Raw genomic sequence first — 21,712 nt, forward strand, 5'->3', positions numbered from 1 at the left:
GCAAAAAGGAATAAAAAAAAGGTTCTTATAAAATTATAAACACAAACAACAAAGAAATTGTGTACCGATAATGATATGCAAAGAAAGAAATGTCTTTTATCGAATTGGAACTAAATTTACAGCGTATAATCTTAAAGCCATAAGTTTTGAAAATACTTTTAATGCCTGAAAAAAATTAGACATCAAAAAATGTCAAAAAAAAAAAAAAAAAACTGAAAATGATTGGCAAAAAAAAAAAAAAAAAGATAAAAAAAAAATCGAATATGCTCCACAAAGCAATGGTTTGTGCTGTAATTTGTTTGGAATGGAGCAAAATATTTACTTAATGGTTATGAAAAACTGAATTGGAATTAGATAATTCCTTTTCGTCGAATTTTTTTGGGAACCACTGCTCTAGGCGAATAGGTGAGATTGCTAAATTTGTTGATTCATACAGGAAAGAGTGCATTATTTTTTTCTCTTACAGTAGGGAAAAAAGCTTTTAGAATCTGAGCGTGAAGAAATGCAATTCGTAGAGAAATTTCAGCGCAAAAATACCACAACCGCAAGAACGGTTTGACACAAGTATTGGATTTTATTCAATCCAACAATGGTTTAAATTCTTATTAAAACCAACATGAACTGAGCTGAAAACAGAAATAAGAACAAAAAGAACCTAAGATATCCACCGATGCATCAGGAGATACCTTCATTACATGAACATAAAATTGGTATATCATTCAAAAGGACAATACATAGATATACGTTAATACAACAACATTATCATCATCTTCTTGATCATCATCATCATCTTCATCCGCCATTAGTTTGTTTATCAAGTTCAGAAATGTTCTGAATCGTAACTGTGTGGCTCAAAGCGCTGGTGGGTGCGTTAATGTCCTTTGACTTCATGAAGAATTGCTGTAGGTTATTAAAAAGCCATCGTTTCCACTAATCACGAGTTTCTATTGCAGTGTCTTCCAGTGCGGTAAGTTGACGTCACAATAGCACAGTTGGAGCTCTAAGTCCGCACCACACACATCCATTATCACGCTCGTTGGAGGAAACGGCACAGGTTTCCGTGTCAGCTTTCTTTCATTCTATTAAACGTTGTGGCCACCAATTGCTGTGGTGGCACCTACTGAAAACTAGATCTTCCATGGTAAATACATATATATATAATACACAATGTCCACAAAATGAAACAGAGTGAAACAAATAAAAACAGACAATGCATAGCAAAAATGCATCGCCACTACACGAAATATTAGCATCATCGTCATCATCAATTCTTGAATACAACAAACAAACATTTGGATGAACGTACAAATAGTGAAATATGCTTTGTGGCTTTCCAAAGAAAAAAGTCGCACCATCCACGTGTACCATGCACCAATCCACAAAAAGTCACACCACAGGTCTGGGGCTCATAACCTGTGGTAGAGTCTTTTTGTAATAACAACTCAAACGCGTTAAAGCGATTCATTTTGCCTTTATGTTGTAGCAGTTTGTGCTCCATAATCTTTACCCTAAGCTTTCGTTTGGTCATTCTAAGCCATCATTCGCATTGCCCGGAAGAGATAAATATTAAATGCAATTACAGCTGTTTATCTTTTTTTTCAAAATTTTAAATAAATAAGCTTTCATGTTCCTCGTTATATATATGTATGTATATATATATAGAATGGTTGTAAACATTGCATACTCCATCTTTAATATTTATCAACAAGGGGGAATAGGGGGAAAAAATTGTGACTGAGCAATTACCGCTCGTCTTGGTTTGGTTTGTTAATATGTAGTACGCAAGTTTATAATATGTATTATGCTGGTTTATAATATGTATTACGCAAGTATTATTTAAGGGTACATAAAGCCACAGAAAACAGAACTGTGGGCTTCATATCCTTTATTCGATGAAATCGATATTTTTAAATAAATCAAAAAGCTTTCATCGAATCGTAGTAATTTAATGGTGGTAATATGGGAATTGTGCACTAGTTATTCGAATAGGCAAGTATTAAAAAACTTCGAATTCATCATGTGGGCTTATTTTTTTTTCAGACAAGGGAACGTGAGAAAGTGATATATTTAGGGCAATAAGCCAAAAGATTACAAAATCCACATTGTGCAACGAACGAAATACACTGAAAGGCGATTAAATCCAGTTAACATATTGGATTGCGCATATTTAGCAGTTCAGTGGGGGGCGGGGATGACACGGAAAATCATAATTTTTCCTCACTCGAAGCATCTTAAGAGAGACCAGAACAAAAAGACAGCTCAGCGGCTTCGTTTTTAATTGTTTTTTTTTTCAGTGAGGTGCTATGCGTTTCATGATTTTTTTTTGTCAGCGACCGCTCTGTGGGGCAGGGGGTATCGATTTTAGGGTGTTTGAGACAAGCAATAGAAAAACGAAAGGGATGAGCAAATAAAGGAATTCAATAGAGGCCACATCCTCTGAGGTTGTTGGCAATAATGACGTCAGTGACAGCGTCGAACACAAACTGAATGTTGGTTGTGTCTGTGGCGCATGTCATGTGGCAGTAGATTTCCTTTGTTGTAGATTTGTTCTTTGCTTCGAATTGAGCCTGAATGTAGGCCGCCGCCTCGCCGTACTCCTGAGCACCTGTAAGAGAACGAAGATAACACTTCTGTTAAATAATAAAAGAAAAGATAAGCTTGATATAAAAGCAACATGAATATCCATAGCAATAAGCAACATAAAACGAAAAAAAGAAAAACATACAAATATACTTGAAAAATAACATATTAAAAAATAAATATGAAAAACTGCATTACAAAAAAATATGAAAGCGGCATGTCAAAAAGTTCAAAAATAAACACTTGTTAAAAAAATAGAGAAATAAAAAGAAAAAATGGCAAAAAGCGGAATATGGAAAACTTGACACAAACATGCAAATCCATATGATAAAAAAACAAATATAAAAGCAATAACAAAAAAAATTCAAAAATAAATATTTGGGAAAATTAATTTAGTGAAGTAAACCGAAGCAAGCTTGAAACAATGCATAGCGAAAAAAGAAAAAAAAAACCCTCATGAAATAAAAAAAAACATTACGATAAAAAGTAAAAATAAATAACTACATGGCAAAAGAACACGGGAACAAAATAAACATGAAAACAAAACATGGCAAATATATATATATATATGTTCAAAACTTGAAAACAATCGGAAAAAAAAACTAAAAACTAAACATTGATAATTGCCTACTGAAAAAACCAAATCCGAAAACATGCCAGTAAAGTAGACAAACATGAAAAACAGCATAATAATAATTTTTAGAAAATGACGAAATTTTGATGAATCTCCATGTTTCAAACTTCACTGAATGGAAAAAGCATAATAATAATAATAATAATAAATAGACAAAATTTTGATGAATCTCCATGTTTCAAACTTCACTGAATGGAAAAAGCATGAAAAAAAGCATAATAATAATAATAATAATAAATAGACAAAATTTTGATGAATTTCCATGTTTCAAACTTCACTGAAAGGAAAAAGCATGAAAAAAAGTATAATAATAATAATAAATAGACAAAATTTTGATGAATCTCCATGTTTCAAACTTCACTGAATGGAAAAAGCATGAAAAAAAGCATAATAATAATAATAATAATAATAAATAGACAAAATTTTGATGAATTTCCATGTTTCAAACTTCACTGAAAGGAAAAAGCATGAAAAAAAGCATAATAATAATAATAGACAAAATTTTGATGAATCTCCATGTTTCAAACTTCACTGAATGGAAAAAGCATGAAAAAAAGCATAATAATAATAATAATAATAAATAGACAAAATTTTGATGAATCTCCATGTTTCAAACTTCACTGAATGGAAAAAGCATGAAAAAAAGCATAATAATAATAATAAATAGACAAAATTTTGATGAATCTCCATGTTTCAAACTTCACTGAATGGAAAAAGCATGAAAAAAAGCATAATAATAATAATAAATAGACAAAATTTTGATGAATCTCCATGTTTCAAACTTCACTGAATGGAAAAAGCATGAAAAAAAGCATAATAATAATAATAAATAGTCAAAATTTTGATGAATCTCCATATTTTAGTCTTCACTGAATGCGGAAAGTACATTTTTGGAGTTATGTACGATTGAGTTAGAGATGAATCAAATTTGATATATGGACAAATTAAATTCGTATGTTTCTATCAAATTTTGAATAAAATCTTCAAAGAAAGTCTGTCTGCCTGTCCGGCTGCCAGAATATATGTGAGCGCAAAAGCTACAAAGAGTAAAAAGCAAGATAAGAATGTACACAGGTTTAGCAAATCTATCTCTCTGAGTGCGCAAGTACAAGCGAACCCAATAGCTACAAGAAGTAAAAGGCTAAATATGATAACCACAGATTAAGAATCAGAAATGTCGATCCATATTAAATTATGAACAAAATTCGTCGAGGTGTTAACCATCTGTCGGTCTGTACTTTCGCATGCATGTAAATACTATAACTGAAAAACGAAATGACTTAAATAAATGAAATTTAGCATGTGGTCATGTGACTACAACTATAGTCCTGTGATTTGATTTCAGTCAACCGGGAAAAAAATGGATCAAATACAATTTCAATTTTTGGTACGCCAAAAAAAATCGTCAAATATCGCCAATAATGATATATTCTCACCAAAATTCAATATTTCACAACTATTATTCATCATTACCATGCAAGGCATTCACGACTTTATCGAAGGCCCAAGATTTCATACGGAGAGGGGATAATGCCTTTATTCGAAAATATGCGAAATAACTTTGGAATATATCTCCCGCTATCAAAGCAATTTTTCTTACCGGTATATTCGGGAAAACAAATGGTGAGAGGCGACTTCCGAATCTTTTCTTCGAAGAGATCTTTTTTGTTGAGGAAGAGAATGATCGAAGTGTCTGTGAACCACTTGTTGTTACAAATGGAATCAAAGAGCTTCAAACTTTCTTGCATGCGATTCTGAAATAAAGAATGTCATTATTCATTAATATAAGAAGTAGTACAGAAACACACAATAGTAAAAAATAATGATTGATCAGAAAATAATTAGAAAAGTCACCAATTTTCCCATTTTGAAATAGAAAGGTTATATTTCATATATCGCATTATTCATAATTCAATCATTTTAAGATGTAGTACAAAAATATACAATTGCTGTAAACAATAATTTAGCAAAAAATATGGAAAAAATCTCTTTAGTTTCCCGTTTCTGTAAAAAAATAAGTATTTTTTAGTCACGAATATGCATAATTGTCATAAAGAAATTAGACTTTCTAGATTATTTTTTATTTCAATATTGGACAGTAAAAAAGTACTAAACAAATTTTGATCATTAAACGTAATATATATGAACTATTTTCATAATTTTTCATCTAATTCTGATGCATTTTTTTATTTACTGGTTATAAAATAAAAAAAGGAAGAGACAGAAAGAGATGATGAAATCGTAATTTATCGTTTGGTGTTTAAACAAAATTCCCAAGAAATGTATGTCGTTTAGAATCAAGGAATATCCTCAAGAATATTTATATTTTTAAGAATTCAGAACACCAATCGCCTCCTCCAAGTTATTATTATATCGTTTTAATACTGATATTTCATCTTTAAAAGCACCAAATTCTACTAAAATTCGTCGGTGTCAAATTCTAAAGTTGGCATCAAAATGGAATAACGCTTACATTTCAACTTGGTGACGGTATGAATTTCAAAAAAATGCAATTTTTTAAAATTATGCTTTCGTTGAGAACATGAAGTAAACCTTCCAGTTTTCTGTTTTAGAGTATCATAAATAATAATAATAAAACATCATAAAAATTTGTGAGCTCCCTCGCAGAAGACGGGACAAATTCAAGACACTATATAGCAAATAGGCTCAGATTCTTGAACAACAGTTTAATAGTATTAAAAAATTAATTTAACTTCTTGACAATAATCTGTCAATCATCGTGTTTCAAAGTTACTCACAAAAAGCACAATAGCAACTCTTTTTTCTGCGATTGAAGTAAAACTTTTATATATTCTCGGAAGATCTTTCCCAGAAAAAAGTAAACATTTCATGATGTTATGTTACTAAATACATTGCGAAATGTGCCCCAAATCGCAAAAGTTTCACAAAATGTTTCGCCGAATTACCAAATTTGGAGCTAAAATATCCACACAGAATGCGTCTATTTCGGCAAGTCTTATTCCTATTAAAAATAGATAAATTTATTTAAAAAGAAATCTTTTCTATTGAAAACCATCGGATTTAATAATATTTATAAATGGATATTTTTATTATTACTTAAAAGAAAAGATATTTCTTAAAACCCAGATAGTACAGACTGTAGTACAATATTGTTCAATTTTGTGAGATATTATATGATATTAAACAATATTCTACAATATTAAACAATATTGCGAATATAAATCAATGTCATAAAATATTGTATCATATTTGTGTGCTACTAGGGAAACAGTTGGATTGAAATTCTACAAAAAGAGTCCGTTCCTTTCAACGTTCGAGATTTAATTTTCTGACAGTGACCAGATATGAAATAGTAGATCTCCCGTAATTTTAACTATCAAAATCAGGCTGTGCGCGAAACCGCCCACTGAGCAGTATTTTCCGATCTTCTTACAAGGCCTTCGCTTTAACTGAATTCTTAGAACCTTTTACTCCTTTTTGTGTGATTTCCGATGTGTTAAGAGACAGAAAGAAAGGCAATTGAAGGTGCCAAAAAGAATGTCAACAGCATCAAAACTATAGTGACATTTTAGATTCTTTCTTTTCATATTTCTATAGAATCCTTTCCTTCAGTGGCCTAAAGAAGTTAATAAGTTCCGTTAAGTTAATAAGCCCGCTTCTGTGGCTAGTGAAGCAGTGGAACATTTCTTTAAAATAAAAAAAAAATAAAAATCTGTCCACTACCAAGTTGGGACGCTGCAGGCAACGCAAGCTCTGCTATAATTTTCTCTTATTAAGACCAGCACTGCATAGTGAAACTGACCGAATTCAAAAAAGTTTATAGAATTTATTTTACTCTGAGAATTCAAAAGAGCTAAAACCAACATTGTCCCTAAAGTTTCAAAAAGCAGACTTTGATGATGCCGAAATCCCAATGAATAAAGATTACAAATTTATATTTTTGAATTCTTTTCCAAAATTGAAAATTAATTCATTTTTGTCTGAATTAATCTTAGGATTACCTTAATGGTCATCTTTCTTTTTGGATTGGCAACTCGGCTCCTTTGGCATAAGAGGTAGCCGTGATTAAACAATCAGAAAATATTACAGTTGGTAGAATTTAAGATTTGTAAATGAATAATTATGTCATGTGAAACTAAAATTATGTAAACTTAGAAGAACTTAAATATTAATGACATAATTCGAAAGATAAACCATTTATAGAATTAAGAAAGACAAAATGGTTTCAAAAATTCCTAATTCCTTTGAGCAAATTGTATAAACCAATATATAATATAATATTAACTTAAATTAAATTTGGGCTTAAAATTTACTTTAATGTGCTCTTTGACTTGGTCGCCAAAATGGTAACCCAAAACACGCAAGTGGAGTAGTTCTAGCAACTCTAAGACCTATTTGTTTATTAATGTTTTGATTTGTTGAGTTGCACATCTGTTACGACTTGGCATTGTTGAAAGCTTTGACGATGTAAAGAGGAACATTAAAGTAGATTTCATCAGTATTCAGCTTTTAATCCTTTTAGCGCCGACCGAAAGTATCATATTTAATCGAAGAATGCCTGACCAATTTGACGAATTTGCTGAGGTATGAGGAAAAGATCATAAAAAAGATATTCATAAAATTATTTAAAAAGGAGCACATTACAAAACAATGGAAGAATAAATTAAAAGTCAATTGCATTAATTTTTTTAAAAATCAAAGTGCTGTGGTGACGCTTTATAAGCCAGATAACAGCTACGAGACATGAGAAATTTCTTTTGTCTAGTGGTCTTGTTACTCGGCTACGAACCCAAAGGTTGCGAGTTCGATCCTCGCCTATCGCCAGTAGCAACATTGGTGACCCGATGACGAAAATACGCAAACTTCATACAACTGTTGTGGCGCCCTCTACCAGAAATAAATAAATAAAAAAAAAATGAAGCTGATAAATAGTCAGCCAATAAAAAAATATGCAGCTGATAAATAATCAGCCAATAAAAAAAAAATGGATAAGCCGCAACAGCCAATATATCACCACTAATAACAGCAAAAACAGGACAAAAAATCGTTCGTCTCACCTCCGACGAACTGAAGGGGGAGTAATGTGGTGACGCTTTATAAGCCAGATAACAGCTACGAGACATGAGAAATTTCTTTTGTCTAGTGGTCTTGTTACTCGGCTACGAACCCAAAGGTTGCGAGTTCGATCCTCGCCTATCGCCAGCAGCAACAGTGCCATCGTTTGCTCAACAATATATCGCCGTTGACACTTTTTGCAATACCTTTGTTGAATATATCGACGTTCGGCTTTTAAAAAAGTTTACATAATACTGTATTATTTTATAAAGTCGCCAAATCAAATTTAAGATGTTAATTGGCGAGAAATAGATATTTAGAGTTTACTTACAGTGGTCTCATCCTCATGTAAAACTTGATCATACTCGCTCATAGCAACACAGAAGATGATCGCTGTCACATCTTCGAAACAATGGATCCATTTCTTCCTTTCAGATCGCTGACCACCTACATCAAACAGCCTAGAAGAAGGAAAATTACATGTAGCAAAATAGAATACTTTTGCTATTACATACAATGTAACTGAGGTCTAACGTATCGTCACTTAAAATGCAAAGAGTCGAATATCAAGAATTATGTTGATTGAAGTGTACTAATCAATACCTATTCGAAACACCTACTGACACCATGTCGCGCCGAACCCAAAAACCAAAACCTTTTAAAGGCAAACAATGCAATTGAGGGGTCATAATTAGAATTAATTGTATTTAATTTAAATAAATTTAAATTTTTGTCAGAAAATTCATATATTATTTTTTTCGAATACTTATAAGTTGTAGATACTTTGTTAATAATATGATATAATTTAACCACCATTTTGTGAAAGTGTATTAACAAATGGTTGCCAGCAAAAGGAAATAGAAGGGAACCAAGTGGAATAAATCGAATGCATACCAAACGATATTCGTATCTTTGCACGTTTAGTGATAATATACAGAATAACTCAAGAAACTAGTAAAGAAAATGAAAAAATATTTGCCTTAGAATGTAAAGTTGCAATCATTTCGTACTGCTTGAAAAATATTATGCCAACATTAATCCTTTATAAGATGGGGGGGGACGTAAAGAATCTACTGATGTTTACCAACTGCTTTATATGATCTATTGAAACACTGACATAGACTCAAAATAGACATATTGCACTCTATTCGTCCAAGTTGATCCTTTATGAAAGAAAATATTTACTCAAATTTCAATTCTTTTAATCATATAAACTAAAGAGCCCTAAGGCAGAAAGTGATGGATATCTCTTGCACCAATGACTTTATCAGCTCTCTTCAACCACCCATATAAGCAGAAATGGACTTGTCAATAGTCTTCGTCTATCATTTATTGGAAATATGGAATGGTTACAAACCTCTCGTTAATCAAATACTTATATTCTCTTACATTACTCATATAGAAATTTAAAAAGAGTCACTTGCTGGACTAGATTTGCCCTTTATTAGAGAAAAAAGAAGAATAAATAGAGTCACGTATAAAAATTGTTTAACTTGTTCATTTTAACACTCACACTTGGTGTGACGTTGAAGTTCGGTAAAGGAGTTCTGCTGAAAGGTCATCCTCGTCATCTGACTATGATTGAAAATTGTGAAATCCGTCCCCAGATAGCATTCCTTCGAAAAACTACATAAGTATAACTAAACTAATCTAAACTAGAACTCAACCACTCACACAGAAACAAAAAAGGCATGTTATCGATCTATACCTATCCTTTATTGCTTCGTGTTTTCGCTTCAACCACTCATACAAGCAGAAACTGACATGTTTCTTCACTTTGATCCTTTATTAGTTAAGGAAGAAAGAAAGAAAGGAAAGAAAAAAAAATCTACAGATTTTTCTTTGTCTCTGATGAAATAACAGCTGATCATTAAGAACAATTGTTCAGAACAGATGCTATGTCCAGAAGAAACAATGACTTATCATGTTGAAAAGTCATAAGATTCTTTCATTCCTTTATTAGAATGAATGTGTGCATTTCAAGAATTTTCAAGGCATGTGTATATCTGCCCTCATTATTCTAACATCATATTTATTGAAATATTTACTCACTATATTACATAATAATATTTTTTAAATATTTATATTTGTAATAATATTTATAGATAAAATATTAAATATATTAACAGAAAAATTCATTAGAAGTATAGTAATATGTGACTTACAAAATTATAAGATATAAACATGATTAATAAGAATGCATGCCGATAACCAAATATGATGAATAATATATGACTACATACAAAAGTTAATCCAATAAAAATCAACGTAAAATATTTCTTTCATGACTGATTTAGAAGTATTGCAATCTACGACATTATATGACACTATATACACAATAGGTTTCTTAACTATTAGCATATTAAGAATTAATATGCTAATAGTTAAGCATATAAAACAAATAGCTAGCACTTTAAATGCCACGAAGTGCTCTGCCAATTAATTTTAAACTGGATGGAGTTAGAACTGATCACGTTTCAGTAATTCATTTTTGAGTGAATTAACGAAAAAAGCTATGCTTAAATACTTGCAGTTTTTTTTTCAAGACACTAATGAGCTTGTGACAGAAACATCATCGCAAAATTAATAATATTTTCTCAGTATTTTTTCAATTCTAGCTGATTATTGCATAATCTTCGTCGGTGATATGCATATTTTTATGAATTGTTCTAAATTATATTAATTTTAAATTCTAAAAATAAAATAATTATGCTTCTAAAAACAGCACCATTTTTTAATCATTTCACATTCACACAGTGTTTCACGAACAGTCCCTAACTTTGAAAAGAAAAATAAGCATATTAAGATAATCGTAATGTCGAAACCTCAAAACTTTGGATATAAATTGTGCCAATAGATGGCGCTAAAAATGCTTTACCATAAATTGTCTGGCCATGGTAGTACAAGAAAGCGCTATTTAAACCAAAGGCGATTCAAAACGTACACTATCCATGCAATTCTCACTCGGCAAACAAAGGACGACATTATCAGTGATTCTCTGTAATTAGTTACCGACAATCGGAAATCTCGAAGTTGGACAAATAACCTCCTCCAGTTTCTCGAATGCTAAAAGATCGTTATGGTATACAAAGTCCTTCAATATTTCCCATAGAAAATAGTCGCTGGGGGTGAGGTCGAATGGATACAAAAGCCAGTCCATGTCTTTTCCTTTAAATGTCGAAAAGTTCAACGAAACAACTCTATTAGTTCAGAAAATCAAAAGTGTCTTGTGTATGTGTGAACTTCGTATTGCATAAATCACACCGTGCTTGGTTGATTGTCCCATGCTAGTTGGGTAGCGACAAATTCTCGTAAGAGCGCAAAATACCAGCTAATAGCTACTGTTTTTCACAAGAAAAAAGGCCTTTGTAGGAGATTATAGCCCAAGCGGTAAGTTTTGGAAGGTGGTGCGATTACGAATGAGACAAAATGTGGCTTTTTCTGTAACCAAAAATCACCAGTTGTGCCTATTAACGATATTATCCAAATAAAAATGCGTATCATTTGCAAACCGTATTCGGTAGACATAGAAACCAGAACCATCAACCATGTTCAGCATTTTGTTCCAAAATCCACTTATTACAGCGTAACTCTCGTTATAGCTCGAAATGGTATAGCGTGTGCCTTGAATCATGTGAAGAAACTTGTGTCTTCCGTTGAATCCCATGCGTGCTAGATGATTCTGGAATCAGCTGCGTGTTTTCAGACGTATTTATTCGGATGACGCGCCATAACTGCAACAAGTATGCTTGTTGGATGAACAAGAATGTAGGATCTCTGTTTCCGACTAACACATCTGACGAGTTTCCTGCTTGTTGAAATTTAATGAATAGCTCATTCAGAGTCATTTATAGCCGTAGTTCGTAACTAATATTTTGAAATTTCTGCATCAGATTTTTAAGAGTTTTTTTTAACAAAAAGACTGCTGGTTTCAGACTTTCACCGTGAAACGAGTGCATCCATCTTGAAACATGTTTATGGGAACATTCTCTTGAAAATTTTCATATCCGGAACACTTGTAGACCATTAGTGCTGCAGAGTTGCAGTAGTCCATGCTTTTATTATTTTTTTTAATCTTTCTTTACCCAATTTTGTCATTTTTTTCCCATTTGATGACTTCTATTGTTTTACCATTCTGAAAAACCGATAATCAAGGAAAATATGGAATAACAACAAAAAAGTAAAGATGTGACAAGCAATGAACCAACAAACAAGAGAAACACATGTTGAAGCGATTCTTCGTACAACTATAAAATGTCTCTGCGCTCGCAACTGATTGGTTGACTTGAAGAGGAAAAGCAATCCTTTTCTCCCTTTCAATTTAGAAATGCTGGGATTGCAATCAGGGTAGACCCGGTTTGGAGTGCGGATAACTTTTTTTTCACTTCCATCCAAAGTTTGCCTTTGTTTCCTCGATTTGCTTTTTTTTTTTTTGTCTCGATTTTCTGTTTTATTGAAGATTTTTGTTAGAATTTACTTTGCGGAAAAAAGGCAAGTAGGTCATTTTTTTAAAATTGTTTACTGGGTGGAAACTTTTTTATAAGAGATCATCAATTGTTTTTAATCATTGCCTACAAAAAACGATGAAACTTGCACAACATTTATTGTATATGTTATTGGATATTCAGTTTTTGGACAATCATTTTCGAGCTGACTGGGTGAAGATGGAAATATGTATGGATACCTTTATTTGCTTAATTTCATTCAAATACCCAAATAATTCACAAGGAATTCCCATTATATATTGGTATTTAATATATTTGAAATGCAGCAAACTTCATATATAGATTTGAAATTGAAAACTTTAGACATTTTATGGATAAAATGCTTTTAAATTTGCAGTTTCTTGATGAATAACGTTTGGTAGCATTGCTAATTTCTAAGTTGACGAACCGATACTGCTTGTAAAGAGTTATTTTCACATAAGTAGGCAACGTTTAAAAAGTAATACTACTTATAAGAAACACAAACAATTTATTCACAGATATATTAATATACTTTTTACTTAACACATTTTTGAAGCAATTCATTGAACGATATAAACTGAGGTGAATAAATAGCATTAATAAGGACTAATTAATTTAGAATTAAAATATTTTTGAAACGATTCATTGAACGGTATACATTGCTATGGAAGAAATAACTTTAATTAGAACTAATTAATTTAGAACTGATGTATTTTTGAAACGATTCATTGAACAGTATATATTTTTATGGAAGAAATAGCATTAATTAGAGCTAATTATTTTAGAACTAATATATTTTTGAAACAATTCGTTGAACGATATACTTTGCCATGAAGGAACTAGCATTAATTAGAACTGATTAATTTAGAACTGATATGTTTTTTAAATAACTCATTGAACGATAAACATCACCATGAAAGAAATAACATTCATTAGAAAAAATTAATTTAGATCTCATACAGTTTTGGAAACAATTCAGTGAACAATATCCATTACCATGGAAAAAATAGCATTCACTATAATTAATTAATTTAGAACTAATATAGTTTTGAAACAATAAATTGAACGATATCCATTACCATAGAAGAAATAGAATTAATTAGAATTGATATATTTTTGAAACAATTCATTGAAAGATATAATTGCCATGAAAGAACTAGTATTATTTAGAAATAATATATTTTTGGAACAATTCATATATATATATTGCTATATATTCATATATATATATTGCTATTCATATATATATATATTGCTATTCATATATATATATTGCTATTTATATATATATTGCTATATATTCATATATATATATATATATTGCTATTCATATATATATTGCTATATATTCATATATATATATATATATTGCTATTCATATATATATTGCTATATATTCATATATATATATATATATTGCTATGAAAGGAGTTGCATTAATGAGCTAGAGTGGGACAAATACTACGAAATTATGGACAAATCTGCATTATTGCTAATAAAATTACTCACATACTAACTACTTTCAATCAGTTATATGATTGCCTACTTCATTTCAAATAAGTAATTTTAAAAGACAAAACATTCTGCTTTTTGCTGTATATTTTTAAGATTATTAATTGCATTTAAAATTGTATGTGATGGAGATGTTTCCAATAGTAAAACGCAAACATCTCCTATAAAAGCTTCTCTTTTTCAAAAAAATTTAACAAAATATAAAGAAAATTCTTCTTTAAAATTTACAGAAACTGAAGTGCCCGATAAAATAAGGCATTCATAAATTTGTTAGATGATTACTTGAAATTTAAATTCTTGAATGAGAAATGAACTTCTACTATGCCGGTGGTTTTCACTCGCGTTCTCAGAATATCTTGTTCTGTTGGCATGTAGTCCTTCTTGCACAAACGATCCAAATCGTCCAGGAAACTGAAAAATACAAGCAAAGTAAGAATGAGCTACTCAAGTGACATAAGTCACAGTAACACTATATAAAATACACAAAATAATTCTCTTATTTACGTATGAAAAAAAATTACTCCAGCAGTAATACCGATAACATTATTTTTTATACAGTAAAATAAAAGTATAATTTCTTAATACACATTATTTCCGACTAGGCAGATTATGAAAACGCATGACTGATGGACGAGAGCAATCAATTCGAGTTAAAAAATTGTTATTGGATTAGTTCCTAAATAAGTTTGTAAAAAATACAGATTATTTTAATTACTAGTCGCCATTGGTGACCAGCTGTTTCACCGTAGAATGCTCGCTAAAATTTTCAGTTAAAGTAACCGATTATTTAGGAAACAAATTTTTTTTTAAAAACTGATATTTTTGCTAATTTTTTATTAGATTTGCCAATTACAAATATGAAAATATTAAATTTATTTTTATAAATATATTATTTTTTGAGAAACAGGGGAATTTGTAATAAATTTTAATGAAATGCGATCAAATCTGTTAATATTCTACGTCAAATTTTAAGGCTGCTGTAGCATTTTTCATTGTACTCTATTTATAGGGGTAAATAATTTATGAAATGGCCCAAAAATCGAAGAAATTTTTTAAAGAGAATGTAAATTATGGAAGAAAATACGCATAAATATACATTTTTCCTCATTTATTTACAATTCAATTTTAATATAAGCGCCTATAAATTAAAAAAAGCATTTCATCAGCTACAAAACTTTTGACTCATTTCATTGCCCATATTGTTCGTATTTGAAATTTATAATGTAACATTCAAGCAATTATCCCTGAGAGGGCGCTCTCCATTCTTCCGGTGTTAGCCAGCAGTCAGAGGGCAGAGTTCAAAGTTCACCAGAGGAGAGGCGGACATCAGCCGAGAAGGGTGTGACTGAAAATCGGAAAGACATGATCCTTTGATAAAGGCCGAAAATGGAATTCTTGCGTTGAAGAATTAATCTGCAAATGCCCAATGTACCACACGTATGTGGGAAAGATCTTTTGAACAACATCAACTGTCCATCTTCATGTAATATAAATTCCTTCTTCATCATTGAATTCTCACTTGTAAGCATCATCATAATCATCTTTTGTTAATCAAGAAATAAAACGATTAATTCAAGTGGTTTGTTTCATTAAAATCCGTCACACCCACAACCATGGGGCTCGGAACCGGTTTAAAGAAGTGTTATTTAAAAATAACTGCCGGAGAACTCGGTGAAACTGTGCCAGAAAATGCTAAAATTTTGGAACTTAAGAAATTAATTGAGAATTCTGATGTGTTCAAAACGGATCAAGAATTTGTCCGTGACGTCGTCAAATCGATCGTTGAGGATCGGATTGAAAAAAATGAAATTGGCCCGCCTCGAGAAAGAGATTGAGCTAGAAAAATTGAATATATATATATATATATATATATATATATATATATATATATATATATATATATATATATATATATATATATATATTGTCTGATGAGCTAACAAACGCACTTTTTAGTGTTGAATGTTATTGTCATGTAAGAGAAATAAAAAAAAAAATTCTAAAAATTATATGATCTAATTGTTGCGGATAAATTGTATGAAACATTGGATTTCAGAACAAAAGAACACATAGGTATCGGCGAATGAAAAACATGGTTTCCACCAACTCAGTTAGGTCGCGAATGTGATTTATTTTTTTCATCTCGTGGTAAATCAATATCAGAAGTAATTAATTCTAAATTACACATTAATGAAACGAAAGCATCTGGGTTTCAAAAACAAGTGATGAAAAGTGAGTCATTCCGTCGAAACAAAAATCAAAATGTTAAACCGGAAAGGATTTATTATGCATTCTGTGGAAAGCTTTCATTTCGCTCTTAACTGTCCAAAACAATTCGAAAAATCTAAAATTGAAAGTGAGGGAGGAAATCAGTTTATTATATCGGGAATTGGAATTAAGTCAAAAAATATGTTCTGTAATAAATTAGAATATATTCTTGTGGATGGGGAAAAAAATAAAATTTCTAAAAGACTCAGGAAGTGAGCTTGTAAATGTAAACCAAGTCATTTTTTCCTACCAAAAAAAAAAAAAAAAAAAAAACATCGGGAAATATAGAGTTAAAACTTGTTTTGGAAATGAAGTTTTTGCTCAAACTGCGACTTTCTCATTTGCTTTTAATGAAGAATATAAACCTGTTGAGATTGAGGCAGTTATAAGTGATCAATTGGTAATGGAGAGAATATTCCCGCCAAAATGTCCGAGTATTATTCATCAAAATGAATTGGCGTGTTCAAAATAAACGGATAAATTCTATTTCTACAGGGATTGAGAGTAAACTTCCATTTTTTGCGGTGGTAATTGAGAGCGAATCACTCGATGTTATCCATATTGTTGATGACTGTTTACGCGATCAGGTTCTGCAATTGGTATAAAATTATGAACCAACTAAACAACCACGAGGCACTGATTTACGCTTAAATGTTGTATTAAAAGACGATATCCTTGTAAGGCAACGGTTTCGAAGATTGTCGTTTGCAGAGCAAAAAAAGATGAATGATTACAAATGGATATAATCAAATATTCTTGTTCTGAATATGAATCCCTAATTTTATAATGCAAAAAGCGAGATGGTACACATAGGTTATGTGTGGATTTCAGACAATTGAACAAAAAAGGAGTTCAAAGATTCTTTTCCTGTGGCTCAAATGGAGGAGGTTCTCGATCATTTAGGAGATTGAGAGAAAATGTACCAAATATTTGTCATTCATTTGCCATGCAAGTTTATTCGAATTTTTAAGGACTCCATTTGGTTTGTCCACAAGCCCTAGTGCATTCTTAAGATTCGTATATCATGTTTTCAGGGATCTAATTAGGGATAAAACAATTGTAATTTATATGAATTATTTCATTATACCTTCCAGTGATGAAACAGAGGGTTTGGAAAAACTTAAACGTGTTTTAAAAGTGGCTTCTGAATATGGATTAGAAATTAATTTTAAAAAGTGCCAATTTTTAAAAAGAAAAATTGAATTTTAAGTTATGTTATCGAAGAAGGTACAATTCGTCCCTCATCAAATAAAACTCTTAATGTTCAAAATTTCCCTGAACTTAAGAATATTAAACAAATGCAAAGCTTCTAAGTCTCACCGGATATTTCAGAAAAGTTGTTCCAAGTTATTCAAAAATTGCAAAACCACGAAGTGATTTACTTCGTAGTGGTGCAGAATTTGAATTTGGCAGGCATTTCACTATATGAGTAGTTTTTAGGCGTTGAAAAGTAGGCATTTCAACGCCTAAAAGAACTTTTATGTAAAAGTCCCGTACTCCACATTTTTCAGCAAGGGAAACCTCTTGAATTGCATACAGATGCTAATAGCCATGGCTTCGAAGCAGTTTTATTACAACTCCCAAATGATGGACAACTACATCCAATTCACTTTATGAGTAGAAAAACATAGCTACAGCAAGAAAAACTATCAAGTTATGAGCTGGAAGTGCTAACGATTATAGAAGCATTGAAGAGACTTCGAAATTATCTTTTGGGGACAAAATTTAAGATAGTCACCGACTGTGATGCCTTACAAAAGACAATGGAAAAAGAAAGACTTAGCGCCTAAGATAGCTAGATGGGCATTATTTTGGAGGAGTTTGAGTACGAAGTAGTTCACAGAGCAGGTCAACAAATGAAGCATGTAGATGCATTGAGCAGGAATGCAGTTTGCATGATCACCCGTACCCCAAGCGAAATTACGGCTAAAATAGTAACTACACAAGAAGCTTACGAACATATTCATTTGCTGAAAACTCTGGTCGAGAAAGGACTCAGAGATGATTACCTTATAAAAGAAAATATCTTGTACGTACAAGTGGATGGACGTGAACTCATCATTGTACCAGAAGCGATAGAGCTAAAAATCATTCGAGGGACCCACAACAAAGGACACTTTGCTCTACAGAAGACTGAAGATTTGTTGGAAAGAGACTTTCATATCTCCAACGCAAAGAAGAAAATAGAAAAAGTCCTAATGAATTGTGTTGAGTGCATCCTTTGTAATAGTAAACGAGGTAAAGGAGAAGGTCTTTAGAATCCAATTCCTAAGAATAATACTCTTTTGAGCACATACCATATTTATTTTATTAGTCCCTTACCATCTACAAGAAAGAGGTATCAACACATATTTACAGTAGTAGATGCCTTCACCAAATTCGTTTGGTTCTACCCAGTCAAAACAACATCAGCAGCAGAGGCACTGCAAAAGATCCAACAAGCCGTATTCGGAAATCCTTCGAAAACTATTTCCGTTCTGCCTTTACTTCTAAAGACTTTGAGGCCTATTGAAAGGTCGAAGGTATTCAACATATACAAATTATAACAAGAGTGCCAAGAGCAAACGGCCAGATAGAAAGAATACATGGAATTATTCCAGTACTTGCAAAACTGGCAATCGATGAACATGCCAAGTGGCTCAAGTTCGTACAAGATGTTTGCTCAAAGAATCATTTACAGCATTATCAGCAGATCCACCAAATTCACTCCTTTTGAGTTGATGACAGGTGTGAAGATGCGAAACAAAACGGATCGAAGAATCAAAGAAATCTTTAATGAAGAATTACTGCATGACTCAAGAGAAGGAAATTATGCTTGAGTACGACTTAGCTACTTCATGCGCCACATTCGTTTGCACACCCCCTTTTTACAGGAGAGCACATTCACATACCTCACAAATAGAACACAGAAGAATAAGTTGCTGCAATGCCAGTAATACTACAAATGTTTAAAATTGTTTATAAAAACAAATTTATAAGTGCCACTTACTTCTAAGTTATTTATAAGTGCCACTTTATAAATTAATTTATGCAATTAAATAAGGTAATTTACACCATTTCTAATAATTATAAAAATAATTATTGTACAAATTGAGAATACAAGCATAATTGCGTAATTTACTTCAAAAATGTTTAAAAGAAAGCGCATTATTAAAAAAAAATTGTGAGAAATCTTTTTAAATTTCATGACATTTATTTTAGTGTCGTAATTATTCTAAATAAAAATGCGGTATTAAGAAAGCATATCAGGGTAGAATCCAATTCACTAATATACTAACTCATAAAATACTTATTATACTCCTGAAAAGTGCCCCATAATGGGAAACAGTACTATACAAAACAAAAAAAGAAATCATGTGAAAAACAGTGAGTTATATTCCAGAAGTAGAAGAAAAATTTATGTTTTTATTATGAAGAAAATTGCAATGCAAGTTTTAATCGCTTTGAAAAGTTCAGCTGAAATAAATACTCAGAACCACACTAGATGTCACCACTAATACGCTCGTTGAAAAAGATAACAAATTAAAATTGTTTAATATCATTTTTACCTTTTTTTAAATATACCTTTCAAACCGAATATATTCTTCTGAAGATAAGATTTTTTTTATTATTATTAATCTTTTGTTCCATAAGAGACTCGGGAAAACTGAGACTTCGAACTACTGAACAACCCTCTTTAAAAAATAAAAGAGACTCCTTATCCACTTCAAAAAACGCAATGACAGCTCGTATTCTTAAGAGGTTGCGCTACAAAAGAAGACTCTGCATAGTTGACGGCTATTAAAGAGATATCTGCTAGTAAATGGGTTCAACGATTCCTTCGGAGTGAATCAGTTTAACGAACAATCTTCGCGCCTCAGGTATTCATGAAACATATTTAATGAAGGATGGGTGAACATCGGGATAGGGATATATAGGGATTTTGAAGAGATATTAGGGCGATTTAAGTGATCACCTTACCTTGCTTGAAGGGTGTTTCGGTAATTTAGTAGGAAAAGAGTTAAAATTGATATTTATGTTGGTGAAACCCAATATTTTTTCTTTAACATTAAAAGGTTAATAAAAATCTTTTAAAGCAAAGATTAAAAATCTAATAAGTAAATTTAAAAGTTATTGTTATATTCAAAATGATATACGAGAAATGAAATTCTATTTTCTGAAAGCTGCGTTATTGTGTCATTTTTGAAAGTTTTCACTGTGAAAACATTATTCACTGAATACTTTTCTCAAGTTATGCTCAATAAACAAATACTATCTTCGATGACTCAAAAGATATTTCATTTCGAAATGTAAGTTAATAAAACTCACTCTACCTACCTATTAAGGCAATTTCTTCAAAAAAATTTGAAGTACGAGTTTACATACTAAACAACGCTTATTTAGTAATACCATTAACAATTTTCTTAATTCACAATTGGAATTTCTAAAGAACATTATCTATATTCTAGTTTTGCTCTCGGATCCAAATATAGATTTTCATTTTCTTAAGAAAAGAAAAACAATTTCTTATGAGTATTCTGGTTAAATCATCCGGGAAAAATAGTCTCTCAAAATGTCGCTGAACTTACTTTCCAGAATCTTAATCTCTAAAACCTATCGACACGGATTTCTGAAATATCCTCTGATTCCTGCAAAAGCATTTTCTTCAGGCTGTAACTAAGCATATTTATTTGCTGACATTCTATCCTCCTTCTACAGTGCTTTGAGCGTACTTCTCTGACTTTTAGACTTCCAAAGGAGGTGTAGAGCGTTCCATAATCTACACTCGCGGGGAGCCCTTTCGAACAATGTGAGTAGTTAATAAGAAGGTAAAATGAAAGCACCATATTAATGCTAATGCTTCAATACTGGTGGAAAAGCATTCTCCTAGAAATTTCAAGAAAATAAAGCACATTTTACAATTTCCATGAAAATTCTTTTATTTCCTTGTACAAATTAAAAAGAAAACGAATAAAATCAAGTCCTACGTAGTACCAAGTTAACATGAAGAATTTCCTTCGGAAAATGGAATTGTTATTAAACTAGATGTAGAATATCCCGATTATAATTGGAAGAAAATCAACAATTGGCGGTCATGAAACAATTGGCGAACTGGCATTACAAATTCATACCGATAAAAATATGTTTTTGTAATAAACTAACAAAATGAACAAAACATCGTTGCAAAGAGAGTCTTTTTATAGATCTGAAGCAAGTGAGAGAATATAAGTAGTGT

General features: G+C 31.3%; 1 protein-coding gene across 1 annotated transcript in view; it reads right to left on the reverse strand.

The window, feature by feature from the left end:
• Positions 1-554: 554 nt before the first annotated feature.
• The window catches only part of LOC129971502 (guanine nucleotide-binding protein G(o) subunit alpha), a 141,721-nt gene continuing 120,563 nt past the window's right edge, over positions 555-21,712 (reverse strand). The window contains exons 5-8 of the mRNA XM_056085330.1: positions 14,512-14,640; positions 8,583-8,712; positions 4,815-4,968; positions 555-2,605 (exon numbers count right to left, since the gene is read on the reverse strand). Coding sequence (XP_055941305.1) covers positions 2,418-2,605; positions 4,815-4,968; positions 8,583-8,712; positions 14,512-14,640 — 601 coding nt within the window. The 3' untranslated portion in view covers positions 555-2,417. The remainder of the gene's footprint in view (positions 2,606-4,814; positions 4,969-8,582; positions 8,713-14,511; positions 14,641-21,712) is intronic.

This window comes from Argiope bruennichi, chromosome 6, assembly GCF_947563725.1.
Source record: "Argiope bruennichi chromosome 6, qqArgBrue1.1, whole genome shotgun sequence".
Taxonomy (NCBI): Eukaryota; Metazoa; Arthropoda; class Arachnida; order Araneae; family Araneidae; genus Argiope; species Argiope bruennichi.